Source organism: Aquarana catesbeiana, linkage group LG08 (assembly GCF_042186555.1).
Source record: "Aquarana catesbeiana isolate 2022-GZ linkage group LG08, ASM4218655v1, whole genome shotgun sequence".
Lineage (NCBI taxonomy): Eukaryota > Metazoa > Chordata > Amphibia > Anura > Ranidae > Aquarana > Aquarana catesbeiana.
Window position 1 is genome coordinate 229,215,813 of NC_133331.1, and position 24,938 is coordinate 229,240,750.

General features: G+C 43.2%; 1 protein-coding gene across 4 annotated transcripts in view; it reads left to right on the forward strand.

The window, feature by feature from the left end:
* The window catches only part of LOC141105340 (uncharacterized), a 28,584-nt gene extending 13,864 nt beyond the window's left edge, over positions 1-14,720 (forward strand). For 3 of the 4 annotated variants that reach the window (XM_073595204.1, XM_073595206.1, XM_073595205.1), the window contains one exon: positions 13,112-14,720. In XM_073595204.1, the coding sequence (XP_073451305.1) occupies positions 13,112-14,400 (1,289 nt within the window). In that variant the 3' untranslated portion in view covers positions 14,401-14,720. Of the gene's footprint in view, positions 1-5,176; positions 5,299-13,111 lie in introns of those variants that run through there. The other variant, XM_073595207.1, reaches the window with a different exon arrangement.
* Positions 14,721-24,938: the final 10,218 nt, after the last annotated feature.

Below are 24,938 nucleotides of genomic sequence, written 5' to 3' on the forward strand. Positions count from 1 at the left end.
AAGGGGCCTCAGGTTTCTGCCTGTAATGGGCCATTGCTCTAATCTGACTGAGTGATCTGATGAGTGATTGTCAGATTCTCACAGTGATCCAGCTGGGTTCTGCAAGCAAATGAGTGCTGGAGGAAGGTGAGGAGTTGTAAATAGTGACTGTATACAGAGACTGTATATAGGAAGCATATCCCTGAAGTTGTTGTTCAAGTCAAGTGGGCATTTCATAACCTCCCATCCCTATCCAATGTATTATTCCTAAATAAAAAATGATATATCATTTATAAAGATATTAAAAACTAAGGGTCCCAGCAGTGAACCTTGGGGTATACCACTGATAACCTTAGACCATTCAGAGTAAGAAACAATAACCACCACTCTCTGAATTCTGTCTTTTAGCCAGTTTTCTATCCATTTACAAACTGATATTTCCAAGCCTGTAGACTTTACTTTACACATTAGCCGTGTGTGGGGAACTGTATCAAACTGTATCAAACACTTTTGCAAAATCCAAGTCCACGGCCACCCCTCTGTCCAAGGTTTTACTTACCTCCTCATAAAAAGTAATCAGATTTGATTGACAATTTCTGTCTTTCATAAATCCATGCTGTCTGTTGCTTAAAATATTTTTTCCAGCAAGAACTCATCTATGTGATCTTTTATTAAACTCTCCAGTAACTTCCCGACTATACAAGTTAAACTAACAGGTCTATAGTTACTTGGTAAAAACTTTGTTCCCTTTTTAAATATAGGCACCACATTGGCCCTACGCCAATCCAATGCCTGTCATTAACGAGTCCCTAAAATTAGATACAATGGTTTTGAAATGACAGAGCTCAATTCTTTTAGGATTTGTGGGTGGATGCCATCTGGTCCAGGGGCTTTATCAACCTTTATTCTGTCTAAATATTTCTGGACCATATCACTTTTGAGCTATTGTGAATCATTTGGGGCTGTGTCACTACCACCCCCATTATGGACATGAGCTCCCCCATGCTCCTTTGTATACACAGAACTGAAGAATGTATTTAATAAATTTGCCATCTCTTTGTCTCCAGTCACCCACTCTAGATTATTTTGTAAAGGGCCTACATGCTCAGACCTGACCTTTTTACTATTAATATATTTAAAGAATTTTGGGGGGTTTGTCCTACTATCTTTCGCAATCTGTCATTTGTTTTGAATTTTTGCATCCTTGATTTCCTTTTTATATATTCTGTTATATTCTTTGTAACATTTAAATGACAATAGTGTTCCTTCATTTATATATTTTTTTAAAAGCTCTTTTCTTATTTGTTATTGTTTTTTTTAACTTTGGCCGTGAGCCACATAGGTTTTATTTTTAGCCTTTTAAATTTATTGCCCATGGGAATATACTTTGCAGTGAGTTCACAAACAGTCTTTTTGAAGAATTCCCATTTGTGTTCTGTGTCCATTGATGCCAATATTCCCTTCCATTCTAAGACTTGGAGAGCAGCCCTCATCCTTGGAGAATTTGCTCTCTTGAAGTTAAGTGTTTTTATATTTCCCGTATGTGTTTTTTGCTTACCGCTAACATCAAATGAAATCATGTTATGGTCACTGCTATCCATATGTTCCTTTATATGAACATTAGTAATAAGCTCTGCATGTTTTGAGATTACCAGGTCCAGCAGAGCATCATTCCTAGTTGGGGCCTCAATAAACTGGACCATAAAATTGTCCTGTAATAGGTTTATACATTTTGCCCTTTAACTGTTCCAGCAGTGCCATTACTCCAGTCAAATTCTGGGTAGTTAAAATCCCCCATTATTATCACCGCCCCAACCCTTGCAGTCCTTTCCATCTGTGCAAGGAGCTGAGTCTCCACCTCCTCATTAACATTGAGTGGTCCTTTAACAAACTCCAATGATTACCTTTGAACTACACACATCTATATGCAGGTCCACCCATAATGCATCAGCCACATCACACTCTACATCAATTAGGTCCTCATTCACACTCGCTTCGAGATCCCTTCTCACATAGAGACAGACCCCACCACCTTTCCTTTTTACCCTGTCTCTCCGAAAGAGTGCATAGCTAGGAATATTAATAGCCCAGACATGTGAGGAATGAAGCCAAATGTCAGCAATACCGATTACATCATAGCTCTCCTCGTACAACTCACCTATTTTGCTTGGCAGACTGCTGGCATTGGTGAACAAAACACTTTAATGCATTATTACATTTTGCTCTGCTGTTTTGCATATATATTTTTAGTAGTACAAATGGCACTATCATTTACAATGTTTGTTTACTACATGGGAACTTTCTTGTCAATTGCCATAACCCTCCCCCCATCTATCCCCATTCTACCCTCCATTAATGTCCGACCCCTAACTGACCTGTCTGCCCGATGGAATTCTAGTTCACCCTCCCCCATCAATCCTAGTTTAAATACTCCTGCAGCCTTTTCATAAACCTTTCCCCAGCACAGCAGACCCCCTTCCATTCAGGTGCAAACCATCTTTAGCATATAGGTTGCACCTCAATGAAAAGTCAGCCCAGTGCTCTAGAAACCCAAACCCTTACTTCTTACACCGGATCTTTCAGAAGGGCAACCCGCTCACATCTGTCACAGTGGTATCCATCCCGCAGTTGTTGCACCAATTTTGCATACATGTGGCACACTGTGCAATGAGCAAAACCTTCAACCTTGCTAGCACTCATTTCCCAGTTACAATACAATTACTTATAGGAATTTTAAGACGTTACTTACCGGTTAGAAGTCTCCTGTCTTAACTCCTGTTTTCAACTCCTGGTTATTAATTCTCCACTTTAGTTCAAAATTCCACTTATGTTCACAAATTGCAGGGAGCCAGCTCCAAAGGGAGTTGTATAGACACTTATATACACACTTGTGAACAATTAACCACTCCCCTTTATTCGCAAAGGAAAAAAAATGTGCTGTTTAAAAGGTGTCAGAAAAAGGAGGGAAAAAAAGTATTTTAAAAACTGATAGCAAACTTGTCAAATAAGGAGAAAAAAAAAACACACTACTTGCAACCACAAGCAGTCAAAAGCACAACTCCTGGTTATTAACTCCCCACTTTATTTCAAAATTCCACTTATGTTCACATATTGCAGAAGCAAGCCAGCATTAGCATTGACTTAGACTATGTGCCTAAGTGTCAAGTGCCATTGTCCATAACAACCGGCAGGTGCTGCTGTCGAGTCAAGTGCACTGCATGCCTAGTTGCCCCAACCATGGCTTGGACAGACAATTGCGTTAAAAGTCTGTTGTTCAGTGAGAACTGTGTTATGTGCTGTCACCCTTGGCAACCAGGGCGAGCAATCATCTGCAGCCCTTAAGAGGGCAAGCTACATAAGAATCAGTTTACTGTTCACAGTGTATTATTTCAACAGTTCTAATTCTTATATATACACACAAACACAGGCAGCGCTATAAACTCCAAAAATATAGTACAAGAACAAATATTAAAGATATAAAGGTGTTATCATGCAGTGCATTCATATATATATATAGAGAAGGTCCATATTATATAGCAGCTAAACTCTATATTAATTCTGTGAGATTGTCCAGAAAGAAGTTCAGTTTCTGCTTGCAAAATGATAAGCTGTCACCAACACCTCCACACGTGCAGAAGCAGGGGGGTACTCACATCCCCCTTCAAAATAAACTGCTAGCGGCACCTACATACAACCCGCCATGACTAACTTAGCTTATTACAGTTTTATACTCCCAGTCTATTGCACATTGCATACAATCATATAAAGGTATATAAAAAGACACATCAGAAATCCGTACATATAAAATCAAACATGTAATCAAACAGATACAATTACATTTAAAACGACAAATTGAGAGTGGTGGACCCATTATTTGCTAAAGGGCAAACATATAACCATATTTCTAAAAAATTGCAATCATAAATTAAAAATTATTATATATAATAAATTGGGAATTCATAAGCCCTATTTGACCAATTAATATAATTACATTAATACAGTACAGCTATATTACAGTATAGCAGCTCTATACTGATGAGATAAGACACATCTCTCACTTGTGTCTCTATATAAACTGACACCAAGTGAGAAATAACTGTTATAAAAATAAAACTAATATACCCAGATATATGAATTCTAAAAGAGTTATTAGTGTAAGGATAGTTCCCCAAACACCATGATATATAAAGAACACTTATTTTATCAAAAAACGCCAATAGCAATACACATTTATCTTAATGAACCCTAGTAATCATGAATAAAGCAATTAACGTCCAGTTCTATATTCATACCCTTAGGCGTTAGTGTATTTATGAGAAATATCCAGCGTGTTTCTCGCTTGGATATCTCACGAATCAGATTGGACTCCCTCCAATTTGGGTGAATGCGATCCACACCCCAAAATTTCAAGCTGGGTCTTGGTTATGATGATTTTTAAAATGTAGAGAAACACTATGGTATTTAAAACCAATCGATATGTTATATAAGTGTTCTGATATATGTTTTTTTAGGCTTCTTTTGGTGCGTCCCACATACATCAGATTGCACGGACATTGTAGGACGTACACCACATGTGTAGTACTACACACATTATGAACTCCGTAATTTGAAAGGTTTTATTATTTCCAGTGGAGGTAAATTCTGTCAGCCCTCTAATCGGACAATCAACCTGTAAATAGGTATTACATCTCCTACAGGAATAAAACCCTGCCCGGTCCCAGAACATAGATGGTCCGGTGGGTGCAGCTAACACTTTTTTTACCACCCTATCCCCAAAATTGGGAGTTTTCCTATAAATAAAAGACGGTTTTAACGGAAGTACGTAAAACATGCCAATGGCGTTTAAAGATATCCTCAATCTCTCTATGTTGTCCGTGAAAGTTAGAGATGAACCCCCACTCTTGTCTCGAATCTCCCTGATGGTCTTTATCCGTTAGACAAGATTGTTATGGTGCCTCTCCCACTTCCTGAATAATTTCATTGAGTCGGTGTTCATTATAACCTTTTTGTAAAAACCTATCCTTAATTATTTTGGATTGTTCATAGAAATCTGTATCCATAGTGCAGTTTCTTCTCACCTCCATTATCTGGCCTTTAGGTATAATTCTTAGATACATTCAAAGAAAAAGTGCACAGTCTACAATGCAATTACTGTGTGTATTATAACAATCACCACTTTTTATCAACTTCTCTCTCAGCATTGATAATAAAGGTGTCACGTACCTGGTTGGTGTGCCTGACGTGCAGAGGAAGCCCTCTTGTACAGCTCCGGCTCGAGGGCCACTGATGGTGAGAAAGCAGCTGCTGGAGCATGGCGGGGTAAGAGAGCCTAGGATCAGTCCAGTAGTCTGTGCTGGTAGTAGCTTGGAACCCACAGGAAAGAAGCCAGGATTGGCTGATAGCAGGCAGATGAGACAGCAGACAGGCTGGCAGGACTTGGCTTATGACAGCCTGTGGATGCACAACAGGAAGCAGGAGTCTAAAGATGCTGAGCTGGACTAAAGGAGCTGCAGCAGGCTGAAGGAGCTGGAAGCAGGGTCAGACGAGCCGGGTCGGTAACGGGTGGGCAGATCAGGCATAAACGTCAGATAGTAGCGTAGTCGGGTCACAGGCAGAGTTGGCAACAGATGCAGGATCAAACAGGAGCAGCAGGCAGAGACAGAATCCAGGGTGAAGCCAGGGTCGGAGGAGGTAACAAACAGGAATGGTCGGGAGCAAGCCGGGTCAGGATCAAAATCAAACACAGGAATCAGGAACATACTCAGAACACTGTAGACCAAACAGCAATTAGCCAGTACTGAAATTCCATCTAAATAGGCCGTTTGGCGCCAGTCTTGGTGACAGATGTGCCTACGCATACGCGCGTTCGCATATGCACCTGTAACTGTTTTGCTTGTTCTTTGTTGGCGCATGCGCATATGTGTGTGTCTGGAAACAGCAGCTGTACTATGCTGACACCTTTTCTGACAAAAGGTAAATATCACACTACTGAAAAAGAAAAATAGACCAGTACCTTTCAATTAGATGCATACTGTTGCTATGAATGCTGTCAATAGCAGTGAATATCATATACGCAGGGCCGGATTTATAATTAGGCAAAGTAGGCATGTGCCCACAAGCAGGTGCCTTCAAATCCGGCCAACATAGCAACAATATGCATCTAATTGAAAGTTACTGGTCTATTTTTCTTTTTCATTAGTGTCATATTTACTGCTATTGTCAAATTTTTTGATGCTAAGAAAGAGAGAGAGGGAGAGGAGTTGATTAAAAGTGGGGGTTGTTAAAGTTCCGCATACTAATAGAATTGTAGCTTGTGCATTTCTTCTATGAATTTATTTGACAATTAGAACTGTTGAATTATTGATTCCTTCTATAGCAATAAGCACAACCCACAAGTATTTAGGTATGCTTCTTATGTTATAAATGACTAGAGAATTTCTATTAAACACTTTTATTTGGTTTGATTAATTTTAAGGAAAGCACTTTGTGCCAACGTGACCCTAGCTCTATTCCGCCAGCCTCTAGAGAGGTTAACTGTGACACTAAATACCAGAGGTGTAAATAGAACCTTTAGGGCCCCAGGGCAAGAAATCATGAAGGGCCCCCCAGACCCCGTCCCAAGGCCCTTGCCACTGGGTGGGCAACTACATGGCAAATGAGTTTCAATGTAGAAAAATGTAAAATAATGTATTTGGGTGGCAAAAATATTAAAACAATCTATACACTGGGGGGAGAACCTCTGGGGGAATAGGATGGAAAAGGACCTGGGGGTCCTAGTAGATGATAGGCTAAGCAATGGCATGCAATGCCAAGCTGCTGCTAACAAAGCAAACAGAATATTGGCATGCATTAAAAAGGGGTATAATTCCAGAGATAAAACGATAATTCTCCCGCTCTACAAGACTCTGGTCCAGCCGCACCTAGAGTATGCTGTCAAGTTCTGGGCACAAGTCCTCAGGAAGGGTGTACTGGTAATGGAGTGAGTACAAAGAAGGGCAACAAAGCTAATAAAGGGTTTGGAGGATATTAGTTATGAGGAAAGGTTGCGAGCACTGAACTTATTCTATCTGGAGAGGAGACGCTTGAGAGGGGATATGATTTCAATATACAAATACCATACTGGTGACCCCACAATAGGGATAAAACTTTTTTGCGGAAGGAAGTTTAATAAGACTCGTGGCCACTCATTTAAATTAGAAGAAAAGAGGTTTAACCTTAAACTACGTAGTGGGTTCTTTACTGTAAGAGTGGCAAGGATGTGGAATTCCCTTCCACAGGCGGTGGTCTCAGCGGGGAGCATCAATAGTTTCAAGAAACTATTAGATAAGCACCTGAACGACCACAACATACAGAGATATACAATGTAATACTGACATATAATCACACACATAGGTTGGACTTGATGGACTTGTGTCTTTTTTCAACCATACCTACTATATAACTATGATCCAGGGCCCATTACTCCCATCGTGGGGTCCTTTATTGGGGTCCCAAAGCAGGACCCTTTCAAGTGTTCTACAGCAGGACCCCTTCCTGCATAGTTGTAAACCTTTTAAAAAAAGAGAAAAAAAAATGTCTATGTATTCAGACAGCCATTGTAGGCGGAGAACATATCTTAATTAGAGGTGGGCCATTTAAAATGTGCGTGGTTCTAAAAGAACCATCTAATGCCTTACCCCTTTGCACATCTCTACACCCCCCAGAATGCCTCTGTACCCCTCAGGATGCCTATATACCCCCTTGCACATCTCTGTACCTCCCAAATAACCCCTGTACCTTTACCACACCTCTGTAACCCCCACCCCCCTTCCCAGCACACTTCTGTATCCCTTTGCACATTGCTAGACCTCCAACACACACCTCTGCACCTCCTATCATCCTCCGTACCCCCCCTCCAGCACACCTCTACACCCCCCACATACCTCTGACCTCTGCACCTCCCAGAATCCTCTTTATTCCCCAAGTTTGCTTCCATGCGCCCAGCAAGCCTTTGTAACCCCCAGCACATCTCTGTACCCCACACACCACCAAACTCCCCCCACACACACACACACACACACTTCTGCACCTCCCAGCATTCTTTGTGACCTTTCAGCACACCATTGTACACCGCAGCAAGGGAACTTGGCACCCCGCACACCTCTTATGCCGTGTACACACGGGCGGACTTTTCGGCAGAACTCGTCCGCCGGAACGAACCCGTTGGACAATCCGACCATGTGTGGGCTTCATCGGACTTCCGACGGACCTTTTCAGTCGAAAATCAGATGGACTTTAGATTGAAACATGTTTCAAATCTTTCCGATGGATTTGAGTCCGGTCGAAAAGTAAGTTCGTCTGTATACTAGTCCGACGGATGAAAACTGACACTAGGGCAGTTATTGGCTACTGGCTATCGACTTCCATATTTTAGTCCGGTCGTACGTCATCACGTATGAATCCGTCTGACTTTGGTGTGATCGTGTGTAGGCAGGTCTGTTCGTTCGAAAGTCTGTCGGAAGTCCGTCAAAAGTCCATCGAAAGTCTGTCGGAAAGGCTGTTGGACCTTTGATGCCGAAAAGTCCGCCCGTGTGTACACGGCATAAGGCTCTTTTCACACGGGGCGGACCTGTCAGCGGATTTCACTTGCTTCACGCTGCTCTCTATGGGGTGGTCAGATGGAAACGGACTGCCTGTGCATTTACATTTGACTGTTATCCAATCCAATCCGCTGGACGGGGAACGTCTGTTTTTAGTGGACAGGATTGGATCGAATGGTGGCGGGGGTGTCAGCTTTACACCCAGCGCTCCATAGAGAGCTATGGATGGGCCGATTGGGTCCGTCTGAAAAACTGACAGGCGGACCCAATCGGTCCGTCAGTGTGCAAGGGCCAAACACATCTGTGCTCTATACCCACTTGATGTGCACCTCTCTGTGTACACACAAACACACACAGACACACACACACTCTTCCCTGAAACACACAACAGTGAACTTTCAGCAGATCACCCCATGGCTACTCACCTGCAGCTCTGTGGTGCCTACAGCAGCTCCCCCTGCCCCTCCGGCTGTCAGTTCACTAAGCATTGGAGTTTGGGGGGGGGGGGATCGGCAGCTCTGTAGTACCCGTGGGATCTCCCTTCAGCAAGCACAATTAACTTCCCTGTGTAGAGTGGAGAGGGGAGGGTTCTCTGACCCGGGAAAGTATTGGCTCCACTCTACACAGGGAAGTCAACTATGCTAGCTGGAAGGAGATCCTGCGGGCACTACAGAGCTACGATCGCCCCCCAATGCTTAGTGGCTTAGTAAGCTGACAGTCAGAGGTGCAGGGGGAGATGCTGAGTCTTTGGGGCCCCACCACAATGGTGGAAAACCAGGGCTCGTTTGCAAGTGCGACTGCTGTGACCCTGGTAGATCCGCCACTGCTGAATACCCTTTCTACAAAGGCTTGAGAAGCTGGCATAGCCAACTGGTCTAATGCAAAAGGTTTTTACTTTAAATAAAAAGTGTCAGCCAAAAATCTGTTCTGAAAGAGTGGCATCTTTGATGTGGTTGGTGCATCTTCCTTTGATTTTTCAATATTCTCCTGTTCCGCATCATCTTCTGACAGATCTTTACCTTGTGTGTGGGGCAATGTGGATTTTCTTAGGGCATACTCCTCTGCCTTTTCAAGCAGTTCCTGAATTTTATCATCAGCCACATCAATAAGGGTTTCACAGACAGTAGTCTGATAAATCATCAAATAAAAAAAATAATATAGCGTATACAATTGCAACACATGTCATATGCTAAATAGCATAAAGTTATCCCCCCACCCTGCACAGCCAGGCACACTGCATCTTCACAGCAGAGGAACAGTCCAGTGCTTTGTTTTTATGTGTTATTGAGGGGGATACAATTGGATAGGGATATTATGGGATGCACATTTAACTTTAGCAGTACAACTCTTCAGGGATATAACTATATACAGTCTGTATATACACTTCTCCTCTGCCTCCTGCACAACTCTTGGTTGCAGCACTATAACTCCCAGGACCAGCTGGCACTGTTTGGATGATCTGACAAAAGGCTTAGTCATATAGGTAGCAAAAGCCCTTTACAGGCAGGGACCACAGACCCCTTGTTTTTGTAGCAAAGTCCTAGTGCCTAGCTGTCCTCCTGTGGCTACTGATCCCAGAACCACCTCTTCAGGCACTGCCAGCCCACTTGGCTGCAGCTTCCCCTTTCTCCAGCCCCCTTGGCTAAACTTCCACAGTCCTCCCAGACTGACTCTGCATTCACCTCAGACTTCTCTCTCACAGTCCTCTCAGGCATGCCTCTCAGTCCTCCCCCACCTGGCTGTCTTCCTCCCTGGAGATTTGCCTGGCAGTGTTCTCCTGTTGTTCACCTCTTGCTCCTGTGCCTCCGGTCAAGAAACCTTTGTGTGTCATGAAGAAAGCCCCTTCCACACACAAGATCAGGCCCGAGGTCACACCCCCTAAACTAGGGGGTTACCCTCAAGGGCCATTGACAGTCTAAAGACTCCATCTCCAGCTTCCACCCAAATGCCACTGCCCCAGCTGGGCAGTTGAGGGGGCCTGCCCCCTGCCAACCCATCTGTTGGGGATTGGTCCGGGCCCTCAGAATACTCCAGGTATCTCCTCCTCATCTCCACTCCCATTCTTCTATAATCTTCTACAAATTTCTAGAAGTAGGGGGAGGTATTAGAGATTCTGCATGTGAGTCATATCAGCCTCCCTGAGTCACTCCCCTGACCCAGATAAAACACAGGCTTGGCTGCCAGCCAAGCCTGAACATTTTGCCTATTCTAACAAAAAATCCTATTCTAGCACGGGGTGCTACATAGTGTTATTAAAAATTACCTTTCCTTTTAAATCTACACTGCTGTACTTTTATGTAAAATGTAATGCAATATGGCAACCTGGAGGCATTCTGTACACAGATGCTATATGGAGCATCTGGAGCTATATGGAGGACTAATTTCCTGCTTGTGTTACTGGCTTACTGATTTTCCCAGAAGTCTTCATTAGATACAAGCCAGGTTTTGGGCACCCCCTGTGCAACAAATATATCCTTTTTGGTGATGCAAACCCTGCAATTGTCCTCATTTGAGCCCTGCAGGTGCAGCAGCTACTAGATAATTATAACTCCCATACAGATTCGGTGACTGCACTTGGACACAGACCAACAAACAGCTATTACTTCAGAATAACTAAAGTTAGGAAATCTGAATGCAACAAAGTTTGCTAAAATCCCTGAAATGTACATAGATAAGATCACCCCACAAAAGTGGAGTTAGGTGTGCTTACCTTTGTATGAATTTTGGGATGACTTGTCTGCAAATGATGCTTCAAGTTTGTTGTATTTTTACCAGTGATTGTCGCTTCACATGGTTTACAAAGGGTATTGTTTTCCTTAGCATCAAATATAAAATACATCTATAGATCTTCTCTTCCCTTTTTCCCAGTCCCAGACACCGGAATTTCCGTAGCTTGTGCAGCAAGTGGGGATGGGAAGTAAATGGAACTGAGAGATGTCTGGACGGAGTGTAAGAAGGGGGGAGGCACCAACTGAGATAGTCCTACTGTGTGTGGAATATTAGTGTAATATATACACTTACAGGTTCACAAGGGGAAGATGCTCGTCAGGGATGAGGGTGTCCTGGGTTTGGATGCCCGCCTTGCCATGGTGACGTCACTTCCCCTTCCACGTTCCAGACTAGTCAGCGTGGAGCTTCCTGTCAAGTGGATACTGCAGAGAAGCCTGTGACCGAATTCCACACCCCCACGTCCGAGGGAACGTTACTGGAGTCTGCAGAGCGGCTTCAGAGTACCCCAGGACACCCTCATCCCTGACGGGCATCTTCACCTTGTGAACCTGTAAGTGTATATATTACATTAATATTCTACAAACAGTAGGACTATCTCAGTTAGCGCCCCCCCTTCTTACACTCCTTTCTTGCTGACAGAGGTAATGGACACCCTCTAAAGGATGGCTGCCTCCTTTTCACAATAGATTTTATTGATTGAATAAGATGTGCTATTAAAGCCACCATTACATCATTGTTTACAAGGGCATCACACTATTTGGAGTGCCAGAATCCTCTCCTTTTTAGAGATGTCTGGATGGTCTGAGGAGGCCTGTAATGCACAGTGAGGAGTGCTCTGGATCATCCGACGATGCCTGTAATGCACAGTGAGTTCTCTGAACGGTTTGAGGAGGTCTGTAAAGCACAGTGCTCTGGACCGTTTGAAGAGGCCTGTAAAGCACAGTGCTCTGGACAGTCTGAGGAGGCATGTAATGCACAGTGAGTGCTCCGGACAATCTGAGGAGGCCTGTAATGCACAGTGAGTGCTCTGAACCATCTGAGGAGGCTTGTAATGCAAAGTGAGTGCTCTGGACAATCTGAGGAGGCTTGTCATGCACACAGTGCTCTGGACGGCCATCTGAGGAGGCCTGTAATGGCAAACACAGTGCTCTGAATGGTCGTCTGAGGAGGAGACGGAGGCTTGTAAATGCTGCACAGTGCTACCATGCCACACCACTAAGCTTGCTGGGAGGGAAACACCCACAGTCTTTATAGGTGGAGCTCCGAGGAAAGCGGACGTTTGCGTGGTTAAATGTCCCTCCCTCACATTTTCATTCCGTTTTTGTTCATTGACATGTGGAATTTTTTTTCATCATAAGTTTAATTGACGAAAATTCTAATTGATTTTGGTTTAGTTTTCGTCACTGGAAACATGCCGCTGATAAAAATTATGAGAAAAGTATTTTCGCCAATTAAATTAAGTCTACCTGTGTATACTTCCCACTCAACCAGTCATTCAGCACATGTCTACATGTAAGGGACAATTGCAGTATATTGTTTCTGTCCTTCCCATCATTAATAATTGTTCTATTGCTGCAATATCTCCATTTTAAGCATACAGAGAGATTTGGTTCCCTTGAAATGGCTGTAGTAAATATGCAGATCCAGGAACTAATGTTCAAAGACCACTCATCCCACACTGTTATCTCCTTTAAATTATTGCTGGAAGCTATGTAAAGTCATATACTAGTTTTAGGTATTGAACTAGGCAGAGAGAGTAATTAAACAAAATTCAAACCGATTGTTTAATCATTCTGTATACTAATTTCTGATCCTTCTTACAGTTTGCACATACAAACAAGACAACCTCACTAGCACCTGTGAAAAGCCACCTGAAAGAAGACTAAAGTACAGCAACCAAAATATGAGCTGTGACATGATGCCTTCCATTCCTGCTCTGAGAAAGGGTGATAAGTACCATGTCTTTATCAGCTACAGCACTGGGGATTCTATCTGGGTGTCTGGACTTATTCATAAACTGGAGGATGCATTTCCTGACCTGAAGATCTGTTTTCATGAAAGAGACTTTGTCCCAGGGAAAACTATTATAGATAATATGGTTGAGTGTATCCAGAGCAGCCAAAAGACTGTGATGGTGCTGAGTCCAGACTTTGTACGCAGCCGCTGGTGTTTGTTTGAAGCCAACCTGTCTATGTTCCAGGACTGCATGCTGCAAAAAGCCATTGTTCCTATTATGCTGAAGCCATGTCAAATACCTCTTCACCTAAGCCATTTAACTTACCTAGAAGCTGATGATGAGCAATTCTTTGATAAACTTATCCACGTTCTTCTGAGCAATAATAGCCAGCTGTCTCATTCTACTTTAATCCATTATCAGCCATCATTCTTGTACACTGGGAAGTGCCTGATTACCTTGCCGTCTCTCAATGAGAAAGGGGAAAGTTGGCAACCTGGGGTCTTTGCTTCTGATTCTGTCCCTGATTCACTTAGGGCAGTTTTGGATGACGCTAGAATTTATAAGGAAGCTATTGATATTATTAATGATATTTCTCCTTCAAATTCTTTGTTACGTTCTCAAGTCTGCCAATTAGTGTTGCTTCTTTTATTAGTTTGTCCAATATCTTTTCTTATAGGCCTTTATGTGATCCCTTATCTAATTACATCAAAAAATATTGATCCCTTTGATATATTACCATTTTTGCCCATCGCAATGGCTGTTGTGTTGCTGATGCCAACTTTGTGTTTTAAAGTTTGTTACTGGAAAGTCAGACAGACTAAGCTAGTGACCAGAAAAATGGTGATGAAGACTGGCAAGGCAAACCTTATCTTAAGTAAACATTCTGTTCTTGCAGGTTGCTCATCCAGAGAGCAGTTGCACTTTGTCTACGTATCTTTGTGTCAGTGCATGGAGACATTTTACCTTACATTTGGTTACGGTAGTACATTGGCCACAAACATGTGGGAGAAGGCCATCCTCACTTGTTCCTCCGATTATGCTTGCTGCTTAGCCAGGAAACATTTCCCCTTCAACTGCAAAGATTCTCCTGGACATATAGAAGATGGGATCTGCTTCTGCCAGTATGTATCCACCCAGCAATATATGGAAAAATGATTTACATTTGTGAATTCCAATGTCTATCATTTCTGCTTCCAACAATAAAGACATGTAAAAATTACCACTTTCTAAAATTTCAAATAGAGATGTACGAAGATATATTTCAGTACATTCCAAGGGCTTGTTTGTTATTGTTACCTTATGCTTTGAGTCTAAACATGTGCATCCCTCACCGTGAGCAGGTTTAAAGCTTTGCAAGTCATTTATGGAGCCATGATACTGATGACTTTCAGCAATTTTAACTGTACAAAGTTACATTTTTTGAATGATGGAAAGGAAAGATTTTTTCCCCTCTGTTCAATAAAGTTTAATTGACATTTTCCATGCAATAAACATGTATCCATAATGGAGCAGAAACTTTCACTGCAAAAAAACTAAATAAATAAATAAATATAGAAAGAGGAATACAAACTATTTTCAACTCCTATCAAGAGTTATATATACAGTATCTCACAAAAGTGAATACACGCCTCACATTTTTGTAAATATTTTATTATATCTTTTCATGTGACAACACTGAAGAAATTACACTTTGGTACAATGTAAAGTAGTGAGTTCACAGCTTGTATAACAGTGTAAATTTGGTGCCCCCTCAAAATAACTCAACGCACAGCCATTAATGTCTAAACAGCTGGCAACAAAAGTGAGTACACCCCTAAGTGAAAATGCCCAAATTGGGCCCAATTAGCCATTTACCCTCCCCAGTGCCATGGGACTCGTTAGTGTTACAAGGTCTCAAGTTTGAATGGGAAGCAGTGTTAAATTTGGTGTTATCGCTCTCACTCTCTCATACTGGTCACTGGAAGTTCAACATGGCCCCTCATGGCAAAGAACCTCTTAGGATCTGAAAAAGAAATAATTGTTGCTCTACATAAAGACGGCCTAGGCTATAAGAAGATTATATATTAAGATATACAGCATGTGGCCTGGTACGGTTCAGGAGGGGGGGCGCTCTCTCGTCCCCCCCTCTTTCCCTGGGGCCTGCCAGGTTGCATGCTCGGATAAGGGTCTGGTATGGATTTTGGGGGGACCCCATGCCATTTTTTTTTTAAATTTGGCACAGGGTTACCATTTATTTCCATGTCAGACCTGAAGGGCCTGGTATGGATTTTGGGGGGGACCCACACGCAATTTATTTTAAAAAATTTGGTTCGGGGTTCCCCTTAATATTCATACCAGACCCAAAGAGCCTGGTAATGGACTGGGGGGGGGGGGGACCCATGCCATTTTAATGAATTTTATCTATATTGCCGAGACCCGATAATTCATTACCGCCGCAATCAGTTTTAAATGACAATATTTCCTTTAGAAATGTCATTTGTGGTACTGTTCTAAACACAGGAAAAATGCACAATTTTACAGGCATACTATAGACACCCCCCAGGCACGATATTTAAAGGAATATTTCATTTTTATTGTTTCACTTTAAGCATTAAAAAAATCACTGCTCCCGAAAAAAAGGCAGTTTTTAAATTTTTTTTTGCATTGATACATGTCCCCTGGGGCAGGACCCAGGTCCCCAAACACTTTTTATGACAATAACTTGCATATAAGCCTTTAAAATTAGCACTTTTGATTTTTCATGTTTGTGTCCCATAGACTTTAACGGTGTTCGTGTGTTCTTGCGAATTTTTTGCCTGTTTGGATGTTCTGGTGCAAATCGAACCAGGGGGTGTTCGGCTCATCCTAGTGCTAAAAAACGGAAAATTGTATCAAATACTTACCGTAATTTTCCTTTCCTGACGCCAAACCATGGCAGCATGCTATTAATAGAGCTCCACCTCTTGACCACTCCCTCAGGACCAATGAATTGTATAAAAAAGGTGTAGTTAGCCTCCCCCCCAATTCTTTGTAACAAGTCACATACCAAGATGTACAAGGGTGAGTCCGTATGCTGCGATGGTTTGACGTCAGGAAAGGAAAATTACGGTATTTGTTGTAATTTTCCATTTTCATGATGCCAACACGGCAGCATACTAGTGGTAAATAACTAGCTGATAGGGTGGGTACTGCTTAAACAAAGTTAGTTTTATTCACAATGTAAGAGAAGATTGGATTGTTCTTCTCCCAAAGTCTACAGATGATAAGGCACCTGGATATACCCTATAATGCCTTAGGAAGGTATTTTGAGAGGACCATGAAGCTGCTCTGCAGATGGTCGCCATCGACACATTTGAAAGGGCCGCCCCACAAGGCTTTCACCGCCCTGGTAGAGTGTGCAGTCACCGTTGAAGAGAGTTTACACTTTCTTGCCCTGTACGATCTGTGAATAAGCTTAACGATCCAGCTCGCCAAGGTCCTTGAGGTAGCCTCCTTTCCTTTGTGTTTTCCCACTGGGATTATGAAGAGCTTATCCGAGCATCTGAAGGAGCGGTGGCCGACAGGTATTTCCTTAAGGTTCTTGAAACCTCCAGCTCATGTAGCCTGCCCAAATCTTCTTCCGGGAAGTTTGGTAGAGCCCAGATGCCTGTTTGATGAAATTAAGTGGCTACTTTTGGCACAAAATGGTCTACTGGACGAAGTTAAACTTGGTCTGGAAAAAAGGTAATATGCTTATCTTATACTCCCAGGGATGACGTTCAGAGACTCTCCTGCCTGTGGTGATGGCCATCTCTTTCTAGGTGGCCTGATTTTAATGACCGCCTTTAGGAACTACACTACTAACGGGTCTTCAGCCCATTTGATTTTTGTCACTGCTGAGATGACTGACACTTGCACTTTGAGCGAGCTCAGGCTAAGGCCCATGTCCAATCCTGATTGAAGAACATCTAGGGCAGCTTAAAGTGGAGGTCCAGAAGGATCCAGTTCCCATCCCGCCAGGAAATTTGAAAACTTGTCCCAAACCTTAGCATATACTTGGTTTGTGGAAGATTTTCTGGCTCTTAATAGAGTAGAGACTACCCTAGAACAGCATCCTAGGCTCTCCAGCTTCCCCCTCTCAACAGCCATGCTGGTAGCTCCAGTCTGTGTATGCTCGGATGCAGGAAGTCTCCCTGAATCAGAAGGCGTGGGAACACTGGGAGGGGTACTGGTTGCTGTAGGCTGAGATGGACCGCCAGAAAAAAACAGGGCCTCTGCGGCCAAAATGGAAGTATCGCCATGACCATCATGTTCTCCTTCAGCAGCCTCAAGAGGAATCTCATTATCAGAGAAACCGAGGGAAAGGCGTAAGCAGGGCTTAGTTCTAAGGTGCAACTAGAGCATCCGTCCCCTCCGCCTGAGAATGCAGGACCCGGGATAGAAATCTTGGGAGTTTGCAGTTGCTGGGAGAAGCAAGGAGATCCATTAAGGGCTTGCCCCACATGTGAACCAGTTGGGTAAAGACTCGGAGGTGTAGAGCCCACTCGTTTTCCGGAAATGTGTGAGAGTGCAAATAGTTACATAGTAGGCGAGGTTGAAAAAAGACACAAGTCCATCAAGTCCAACCTATGTGTGTGATTTTATGTCAGTATTACATTGTATATCCCTGTATGTTGTGGTTGTTCAGGTACTTATCTAATAGTTTTTTTAAATTATTGATGCTCCCCGCGGAAACCACTGCCTGTGGAAGGAAATTCCACATCCTAACCGCTCTTACAGTAAAGAACCCTCTACGCAGTTTAAGGTTAAACCGTTTTTCTTCTAATTTTAGTGAATGGCCCTGTGTCTTTTTAAGTTCCCTTACATGGAAAAGTTTTATCCCTATCGTGGGGTCACCAGTACAATATTTGTACATTGAAATCATATCCCCTCTCAAGTGTCTCTTCTCCAGAAAGAAAAAGTTCAGTGCTCGTAACCTTTCCTCATAACTAAGGTCCTCCAGACCCTTTATTAGTTTTGTTGCTCTTCTCTGGACTCTCTCCAGTTCTAGCACACCCTTCCTGAGGACTGGTGCCCAGAACTGGACAGCATACTCCAGGTGCGGCCGAAACACAGTCTTGCAGAGTGGGAGAAAAATCGTTTTATCTCTGGAGTTAATCCTCTTTTTAACGCATGCCAATATTCTGTTTGCTTTGCTTGCAGCTGCTTGGCATTGCATGCGATTGCTAAGTCTGTCATCTACTAGGACCCCCAGGTCCTTCTCCATCGTAGATTCCCCCAGATGTTCTCCCCCCAGGGAGTAGATTGCATACACATTTTTGCCACCCAAATGCATTATTTTAAATTTTCCTATAATAAATCTCATTTGCCATGTAGTTGCTCACCCCATTAATTTGTTCAAATCTTCTTGCAAGGTTTCCACTTCCTGTGGAGAAGTTTTTGCCCTACTTAGCTTAGCTTAGATGTCATCATGGACAGCTGGGAGGTGACTGCGCATGCGCACTCCCATTGATGTCTGACGCCTTCAGCGTCAGCGTGTCTCGCCATCCTCACATGGCATTGGGGGGCCACTCCAGGTATACAAATTGAAGGGTGGACATGGCTAGGATTTCCTTTTTCACTCACTCACACTTCACAAGTTACAGTGGTTTCTGCTGCTGTTAAGCCATATATCCTGTAAACGTACACACACTCTTTTCACCTCAGCATTTATCCTGTGCTTGATATTGATTTTTTTCATTCAAATTTTTTTCACATACCTTGTTTTCCCCTTTTTCTAAGGATTGTCTCCCTAGATATATTTTTAGTTATTCATACTTACCCTTAGTCTCCATGTCCATTCCATCATTGGATCAGGTCAGTTCATACATGCTTTCACACATATAATTGTACAATTTTTGTCTACTCTGCCTATTTAGCAATGATTGACACATATACTTGTGTTACAGCATATATGCTTTTACATATACAACTATATTATATACTATATCATTGTATGTCCATTCTGCTATGTTTTGGCATTTATTGATATATACATTTGTGTTACAGCTGATATCCACCAATTTACATATTGAGACATTTAAGGGCCACATATTTCCACCCATGCCATGTCTGCCATCCGTTTGTTCCCTGGTCGTGACTGTGTTCGGCTTTCTCCCCCTCAGCTCCCATGCCCCACACCTGACGTTGCCTCCCTTTGGGAATCCAGCGATGGGCACTCTGGCTTTTAGACATGTGCATTCGTTTTCGTCCGAATGCATTTTCGTCCGAATTTCAGGTATTTTCGTTATCGTTTTAACAAACGATAAAGAAAGTGCAGAGTCCGAAAAACGAAAGATCCGACATAAACAAATGCTTTATTTTCGTTTTCGTTGCTACAACAGTTCGATATAGATAGGAGATTCGACATGATGATGACAATAACAGTCTGTGTCCATCAAACCTGTGGTCGAATGTGCCTAAGCTTAGCTCTATTAGTCCAAGATTATTCTACATAGAGAGAAAAGATTCGACGTAGGGGAGGAAAGATTCGACGTAGGGGAGAAAAGATTCGACGTAGGGGAGAAAAGATTCGACGTAGGGGAGAAAAGATAAATAAAAATAATGATGATGATGAATGTTATTGGCTGATTGTAACCAAAGAAGAGGAGCAGTAAAATAGCTAGAAATAGCGTTGTACAGTTTAGCTGCTCCGTCGAATCTTCTTTGCACATTCAACAGACACCATAAGCCTTCAATGACAGATTCGACCTTAATTTGGATTTTCGGACGAATGCAATTTTTAACGAAAAACGAAATAAATAAAAACAAATTTCGGGAGTAACTAAATACATTTATTTTTCGGACGAAAACGAAATTCCGAAACGAAATATTTCAGTGTGCACATGTCTACTGGCTTTGTCATTGGTAAGTATGGGGTCTTTCACCTCTGGCCCCTCCTACCATTGCCTTTGTATTAATCACTGTGTCACATCTCTCTGTTCATTTAGATACATTAAACCTGCATCTCCCCTGAAGAAGCAAGCTATGGTCTCGCGAAACGTTTCAGGTTTCCTGATACCTGTGCATATTGTATGACATTCATATGTATCAATGCATTTTTTTTCATGTGCAACTTTATTGGCTTAGCTACTCTTTATATCATTCATGTATGTATACCAATTCTTGAATAAATACCTATACTGTACCTACTTCTGTTACTTAGTGGCAAACTGTGCTCACCTCATTCAAAGTCCCAGGACGACTTTTTGTATATTTGGAAATGTGTGAGAGAGATGGTCTGCCAACAGATTCGAGCTTCCCATAGACTTCCCTTAGAGCCTGAACGTGATTCTCTGCCCAGGACATTATGGGCTCTACCTCCTTCAGCAAGATGCTGCTGTGGGTTCCTCCCTGGCGTTGTATATAAGCAACCACCGCCCTGTTGTGCATCTGCATTGTGACTGTTTGCCCTGGATCTTGTGCTGTAACGCCTTGAGAGACAAAAATATTCCCCGGATTTCTAATACATTCGAGAACATGCCTGTGGCTGGGAATCTCCACCTGCCCTGCACAGACTGTCCTTCGCAGTGTGCCCCCCAGCCGACCTCGCTGGCATCTGCTGTAACAATGGTCCCGTCTAATGGACCTAAGGGGGGCGAGTTCTTCAGGGTCTCCTTCAGCCACCACTGCAGGCTCCTCCTCCTCCACTTTCACGTACGTGTCTCATCGAGTCGTATGGGAGTCCACTTTTCACGTGTATCTACAAATACACGGATGAGCTCACATGTCTGTGTGTTATACTATATATGCTTTTAATATATATGTATTTTCTATATACTGTATACTTTTAACATACATTTTATATATTTCTAATTACTTTTTATTCTTTGTAATACTAACTTTGTTACCGTGTAAACGTGTTACCAACTATCCAGATTTTACCCTTGCATGGGCAAACAATTTTTAAATGAGAACATTGTAACCTAACTTTTTAAGAACACATAGTATTTTTCTTTGTATTTATCTATTTTTCTAGAATAAACGCTACTATTTTGATCACGCACCCTTTTCTTCTTTCTTACTTAGCCTATTTGGACTTCCTCTGGTCAGTTTAGGCAGCGGGACACGCATGGTCTCTTTACACATCTATCATCTTTGCACCAACACCGCCGGCATGAGCACAGGAAAATATCTTTTCTGTTCACACCTATACTGGGCTGGGGCAAGCTTGCTCTTCTTGATATTGATCATGCAACCGAACTTCTGTAAGGTGCAGATAAGGATCTCCCTGTGTCAGGAGTTCTCTCTGGTCCCTGGCCAATAGGAGGACATCGTCTAGGTAATGATAGACCCGGAGACCCTGCACTCTGAGCAGGGCTAATACCGCAGTGAGGACCTTTGTAAATGTTCTGGAGGACATGCATAGGTCAAAGGGCAGGCTGGTAAATTGCAGGTGTGTGTGGACAATGGCAAATCTGAGATACCGCTGAAAAGAGGGCAAGGTTGGTACATGAAGATAAGCTTCATGCAGATTCAAGGAAAGCATCCAGTCACCTGGTTGTACTGCCTGGATAATTGTGTGGATGGACTCCATCTTGAATCTTTCCAGAAGGATAAAGCGGTTTAGCCTTTTTAGATCTATGACTGGACGCCATCCTTTTTGCGGACCATGAACAGGGTGGAGCAAAACCCAGTATATTTTTCTGCGGAGCCTCCAGGATCTTGGTGGGGGAGAAATGATCCGGAGGAAAGGTGCTGTGAAACTGCAAGAAATGGCCCTGGGTGACTGTTGCCTTCACCCATAGGTCTGTGCAATTCTCCACCCAGACATCCGCAAAATGTGCCAGCCTGGATCCTACTGCGAATGTCTGTGGCTGCACATCGTCAAAAGGGTTTGGTAGGCTCCTGCGGGACTTTCGCAGCTTTTTGCCTGTGTGTCCTGAGGAAGGTAGATTGGGTAACCTTCCATCCGCCACCTGACCCTCTGGTTTGTCTTTTGGATTTTGACTCCCTGAATATGGAGGAATGAGATCGGTTAGGAAAATATCTCGCTCGCCTCTGCTTCCTGTCCTGTGGAAGTATGCCTGACTTGTCCCCCGATATTCTTGAGATGGCTGTTTCCATCTTACTGCTGAGTAAGGCCTTGCCTTCAAAAGGGATCTTGCACCAATTCTGTTTCGATGATGCATTGGCGGCCCAAGGTTTTAACCATAGGGCCCTCTTAGCTGTGACAGAGTGTGGTATAGCCCTAGCTGAACACTTGATTGTATCTATAGCCAATTCACCGATGAAATTGGATGACACCTTGAGTTCTTCTAGAGACTAAATAATATCTGCTCTTGGAACCCCCTTTTTTATGGCTGACTCAAAATTTTGAATCCAGATCTTTAGGGCGCTGGCCACAGAGGGGAGGGCTACAGCTGGACGATGGGCTGCTCCAGTCTCTTGATAGACTCTCTTCAAGTCTAGATCTATCCTCCTGTCCATTGTGTCTTTAAAGGAGGTTGAATCTTCCATTGGGAGGGTAACATTCTTGGCCTGACAACTGTTGTATCCACCCCGGAGGGGAGTCAAGTGAGTCTACATCTGCCTCCTGCAGGGGCTATAGCTTCTGCAGCCTGTTGAATGAGAACCTTTTTTCAGTGTTCGGCCACTCTTGCTTAATGACGCCCTTAATTTCCTCCATAAAAGGAAAAAAGGATTTGTGCTTTTGGAGGAAAGGAAAATAGATTTTCACCTTCTTGGGGGCTTCCTCTTCCTCCCATGCAATGGCCTGCTTGATTGCCTGGATAAATGGATCCACCAGGGAGAAGCTAAATCGGAGCTGTTCCGGATCACTTTCCGAAGAGGAGGACCTGCTGGCTTCTGTTACGACTCTGCCGAGACAGAGCTGAAATGAGGAGTGCTACCTGCTGAGGCCCCTGGTTGATCCTCTATCAGGGCTTCCTGGCTGGTGCCACTAACAGGCTGTCTGGATGGAATAATGGAAGTGACCTCCGAGATGGAGTCTCACACCACCTTCTTCAGTAAGGTTGACACTTCGTGAGTCTCCTGCTCTTTGTCCACAGCGAACTCTTCCAGGCAGCCCTTGCACACTAGCTTGTTGGGCATTGTTAGGTTGCTCCACAGACTTACCCGGCCTTTTAATTAGGGCACTGGTATTGCTCAGGAGAAGAGGTGGCATGCCGCCTCTTTTTTTACTTTCTTTTGGAATGGGAGCGGTGCCTGTGGCTGTGCTCTCCTGAGGAGTCTCTTTCTTCTCTGGCTCTAGATCTTCAAGAGCGTGAGCATACGGGGCTGAAACAAATAAAAGCAATCTGTAATAAGAAGGCACTCTGTTTTTTTTTTTTTTAAAACCTGAAAAATTACCCAGACGTTGGTCCCCTACCTTAGGGGTTGAGGGTCTTGTATAAACAGTGACTGACTCATGGCTGGAGGACAGGTGGGACGGCCAGCTGAAAAAGGAAAGGCAGGGGAGAGAAGACAGAGTTTAGAAATATTTGGGATGAAAGAATAAAATATGCTTCCCAAATGGTCAAAGAAAATGCTCCCTTTTTTTTATTTTGTGATACCTGCAGGGAAACAGCAGGGTGTGCTCAAAGGATGCTTGTCTGCAGAAGGAGACAACCCAAGGAGGGATGACTGCCAAGCAGAAGGAGGCTATGTGTCTGCCCGCCATTTAAGGCAAACCAAGCCTATTAAATAGAGCAGGGGGAAGGCAGAGACCTCCCTCAGCCCCATCCGCCCACTTGCTGGCCAAATACCAGCAGTTTTTCCTCAAACATGGTGGGCGGCACTCATGCACATGCACAGCCCGATGACATCATCACTGGGCCCCCATAGAGAGATAAGGAACATTAGGTGGCCGTGCTCACCCTATAGGGCAGACGAAACACACCAGTAAGGTATACACTGCACCCTTGAACGGCGCAGACACAGGGCCACCGCCAGAGACCTGTGAGGGGGAGAAGGAGACAGAAAAGAGAAAGAAAAGAAAAAGGTGACAACAGAGGGCAAGAAACAATCGGAGACCAACAAAAAGTAAGGGACTGAAAACCCTAAACAGCGCAGGCGGTCAATACAAACGAGAATAAGCAATAGCTGGCCCCCTTCCACACCTCTGCCCACAGTCACTTAGTAAATTGGCAGATTTCGTTCCTAGTGAGGAAACACTGCAGGCCCCATCAAGACCCACAGAAGGGGCTCCCATGCTTTTTAGCACATTTAGCCTGAGCCTGGGACCTCATACTGGGAGAGACTCAACCCAGCCGGATACTGCACAGAGGCACGGAGGCAGAGGTGGGGACATAACACTGCTTACTTCATCACTGGTGAATTGAGGTATGAGGAAAAAAAGAAGAATGGGGGGGCGGGGCGGCTAACTATGCCTTTTTTTATGCTATTCACTGGTTTCTTCCTGCTTATGCTCACTGGATCTTTGTTCCATGGATTTTCTACTAAATGTGACTATGCATACTTAACACTGCTTTTTTTTAAGTAAACTTATGTTAGTAATTTTGTTCTTTTGCAGATATTTTGTTGTATATTTTAAAATTTAACTCCGCAAGTCAGCTTCAACAAGTTTACTTATTTCTTGTAATAAACATAAAATATGCAGCGCTGCAGTGATTATTAAACATGCTTTACATAAATATAAAAGAGTTCTGTGTTAAACAAAAAAAGTCTAATGTTCCCACTCAGTAAGTTTCATATACATAGTTAAATAGTTACATAGTAGGTGAGGTCAAAAAGGG